This window comes from Lycium barbarum, chromosome 4 (genome assembly GCF_019175385.1).
Source record: "Lycium barbarum isolate Lr01 chromosome 4, ASM1917538v2, whole genome shotgun sequence".
In the NCBI taxonomy this organism is placed as follows: domain Eukaryota; kingdom Viridiplantae; phylum Streptophyta; class Magnoliopsida; order Solanales; family Solanaceae; genus Lycium; species Lycium barbarum.
The window spans coordinates 38734399-38738646 of record NC_083340.1 but is presented as its reverse complement, the minus strand read 5'-3'; the positions used below and the strand labels follow the sequence as shown (position 1 = coordinate 38738646).

Genomic DNA, 4248 nt, shown 5'->3' with positions numbered 1-4248 from the left:
AAGGTATGTCTCGAAAATTTGACTTCAAAATTAGGAGGTAAATTACGGACCCGTTTGGCCATAAAAAATGTTCATTTTTTGAAATAATTTTGCACTTTATTTGAAATCAGTTTTTGGTCGTTAAGTTTCAAATCGAACTTGAAATTGTATTTTAAATTTTGAAAAATAGGTTATAACATGTTTTTCAACTCACTTTTCACCGAGCACAACTAAATTTTCAACTTCAAACTTCATAAATTTCAAATAAAATGAAATACATGTCCTAGCACAAAATGCCTCGTACACAGAGCTGCCCTTTATATTTATTTCTATACTATGTTTGTAACAAAGGACAAGTTGCCCACAGAATGAGTCCATAAGAACACGTCAGAAATTTACGTGGGTAAAGGGGGCTGCGCTAAGTAATAACGTCAGCAAAGAGCCCCCCCACCCATTGGGAGAAAAAAAAAGGCGTCCAAGTCAAGATGATGTCATTTTGCAATTAATTCTCACACACTCATCACTCCATGTGATTGTGCCCATTTCCCCCTCCCTACTAAGTACTATTTTATTTTATTTTATCTCCCTAAATGTCAATATTACCCCCTCATACGTTCCACTATTCCCGACCTACCCCCCAATTTTAACGTCGCCCACGCGCGATCTCTCCTCCACTTCCCCCACATTGTTTAATTAAATTAAAATATACTTTCTCGGTTCTTACTTATCTTCCATACTAATTTGGAAAATCAAGAAATAATTTTTTTACCTGTTTTGTCCTTATTATTAATTATTGAGTTAAATATTTTAATAAATTATTAGTAGCTGCACGACTTTTAAAGTATGTTTAATTGATTTTAATCTATAATGACTTTATATAATTAAGGTTAATATAGTAAAATTGACATTTTATTTATGACTCTACTTAAGGGATGTGCTAAGTCAATAAAAGACAAGTAAAAAATGGACAACGGGACTATATTCCTTCGGTCTCAATTTATGTGACACCTTCTGACTAGGCACAAAATTTAAGGGAAAAAAATCTTTTTATTAAGGGTAAACAAAATATTTTAAAATTAAGTTATTTCTAATTATATAAGGAATGATATCCGATTTGGGACAGACTATCAAAGAAAGTTGCCACATAAATGAAAGGAGTATGTTTCTAAAACTATTGATACAAAAGTTAAATATATATAAGATATCAAAAGAACCAATAGTATTTCGTGGCTTTCAACATACTATCAAATTAAAAAAAAAAAAATAGTCAAAATTAAATGATTTTCATATAAAAAAAAAAGAAGAATTTTCATATAATATGTAGCGAATTAACCTTTTTTTTTCTTTTAAATTTCAATTGTTTGATACTTTTTTTTATCATGACAATTTCACAAATTTCATACTAAATCTAATGTAGTTTCTTTGAATTTTAGTATCAAATATTACATGAAAATAGAATGAGTTATACTATTTATATCATTCAAAATTGATAATAGAATGTTTTTCCAATATTTATTTAGTTTAAGTGGGCAAAGTGAGAGGTGTCGCAAGTTTTAGGACGGTAGAGATGATTTCTTTTAATTCTTCACGTTTAAATCTCACTGCATGAGCCATTAGGTCAACTTTAGTTTGTTAATATTAAACAACTAATTTTCTGTAGCCACTTAATAATTGGGCGTGGAAATACATTAGCCTCCATTAGAAACAAACACTAAGGCACTACAGGCCAAAAGTTTTAATTGGATTTTGAGTTATTGCTCAATATCACATTTACTAAAAGGGAAATATTGACTAATTGCTTTTTGATTAAGTGGTGTAAAAATTGGGTGGCTTGTAGGAAGCACATAGTTTCAACCTCACGTCCTTTATTTGAGTGCCCCTTCCTTTTGATTCTAATGTAGCCTTTATACGATAAACAGAATAATGTGACATGCATGTTTACTAGCTAGGAAAATGCAAAAATAGTTCGTAAAATAATTGAGATGTTACAAATTAATTCAAACACTATTAATATATAAAAATGTAATAACCTAACAATGATATATGACTAGAAACTAGTTCTGCACGAGTGGATGTGTTTCAGTACTTAGACGAATCATACTTGTTCGATTAGTGACTAACATGTTGAAATTGAGTACAGTTCCAAAATGTTATATTCAATTCTTAAGAAGTAAAGTGTGCAAGAGGAGAACATCCCCTTATTGAGACATTAGCAAGGCCGATAAAATTTTAGAAGCTTATAGTTGCCTCATGAGATCATAGTTATGGATTTACGAGTTCATTTGAATTTAATAGCTTTATTTATATATATAGTACTAAATAAATATAAAAACTAAATTTCAAATACCGTAAATTAAATAATTGTGATTAAATTTCTAATTTGAGTCCCTTTAATGTTAAAATCCTGTCTTGCCCTAAGTGACTTCCTAATGAATCAACATGTGTTGTGATGGGATGGTTCGGAGTCCCTCTACCCTTAATCAGAATCCTCAAATTTGAGCTCCTGAAAATGAAAAAAATCCTATTGGGAGCGCTGCCTCCAGAAATAGACCTTTCAACGTAAGAATCCAAATTTAATCAGACTTTAATGTGAATACCGGATGAAAAAAAAAATTCTAATGAAACTCAACTTTACATTGTTTAAAATAAGAGCCTCCTCCTTGAATTAAAAAAAAAAAAGGTAATGTAAAAGCCAAGAAATATTAGATCATTGAGATCTTTCTCTTTTGTCGTCTAGTCCCCTAATTAGCACCTCATTCTCACTTCCCCTCTCGCGAGTCATATGAGATTCTCACATAACCCCCCCCCCCCCCCACCCACGGGGCAACCCCACGCACTCTTATAGTAGGGTGAATGGGTGGTGTTGTGGCAATCCCCATAAACACAGCATAACTTACGTAGTATGTTACTTTGTGATGTAACATTATTGCCACCTTCTCATTTATATAATCTCTCTTCTCCCTTCCCCCTCTCTCCCTAAAAATCCTTCCTTCCCACTCTTCTTTTCTCTTACTTTTCTTGCTTTGTTTGTCATAGCATAATTACATCATGAGAGGCAACAACTTCTATGGGGACGGCGGCGTGCGGCTAGAACTCACCCCAACCACCAACTCCCCTCTCGCCATCGACGTCGCTGAGTCAACAGAGATGAGAATTCAACGTCTCACCTCGGAAAACCCCGTCGTCATCTTCACACGTTCGTCTTGTTGCATGTGCCACGTCATGAAGAAATTGCTATCTGCTATAGGTGTTCACCCTACTGTAATTGAGCTAGAGGAAGACGAGATCGCCGCCCTACCTGCCGGAGATGACGTTATTCCCGGTGGTTCCGGCGAGGCTCCGGCGGTGTTCATTGGAGGGGCACGTGTCGGTGGGTTAGAGAGCCTCGTGGCACTTCACTTGAGTGGTCGTCTTGTTCCCAGGCTTGTGGAGGTTGGTGTCATCGATGATGTGGTATTGTAAAATTTTTAGAAATTTTCACGCTTTTATGAATTATGGGGCTATAATTTGTACTACTAATCCAATTGTCCAGAAAAAGAACAAAAAAAATTTCCCTAAGGAAGACAAAAATAATTAAGTGCTAGTGTTAATTAGTTGTTTCTTGATTTTTAGTTAATTAGTACTCCATTAGCTTTGATAAGTATTATATTTTTCGTGCAGTATGAAGTATTATATAATATCTGTATTTTAAAGATTAAAAAAATGTTGTGTTGCTTCTTTCTCTTATTTTTTATCTTACCTTATTTGGGACTTTGGTATTTACTTTTCCTCAAACTAATTGAATTGTCAAAATGACTAAATGGGGCAGCTATTAAATACTATTTCCAATTTAGGTCTTATTTGCTTTGAATATCCCTACCATTGAGGAAGAATATTCTTGAATTGTTTAACTTACAAGGTACAACTGTTAATTACTACCAAAATATTAAATCACTTACCATAACTTTGGGATTAACGTTACTTTCTTCTTTTTGTTTTCTTATTTTGACTGATAACTTATTGATTTTGCTTGAGGATTCACTTATGTATTAATTGCAGTTTCCTTTGTAATCATCCCCCCCGCCCCCCCCCCCCCCCCACGTGGGGTTTGGGGGGGGGGGTTGGTACTTTTCTACTGATATATTCAAAGTGTTTCATAAGTACAAGATCATTTGATTAGTGTTTTAGCTTGAAATCTTCATTCTTTCTTTGAATCTTTTTAGTAGAAAAACCGAAAATCTGGCCATGTTCTTTTTTTATACATTTCATAAATAACAAATTTTATCTGAT

At 33.6% G+C, this 4248-nt stretch overlaps 1 protein-coding gene across 1 annotated transcript; it reads left to right on the top strand.

Annotated features, from left to right (window-relative positions):
* Positions 1–2866: 2866 nt before the first annotated feature.
* Positions 2867–3705, top strand: LOC132635918 (glutaredoxin-C6-like). Its single transcript, XM_060352524.1, has one exon. It carries the CDS (start codon positions 3028–3030, stop codon positions 3439–3441), a length of 414 nt encoding a protein of 137 aa, XP_060208507.1. The 5' UTR covers positions 2867–3027; the 3' UTR covers positions 3442–3705.
* Positions 3706–4248: the final 543 nt, after the last annotated feature.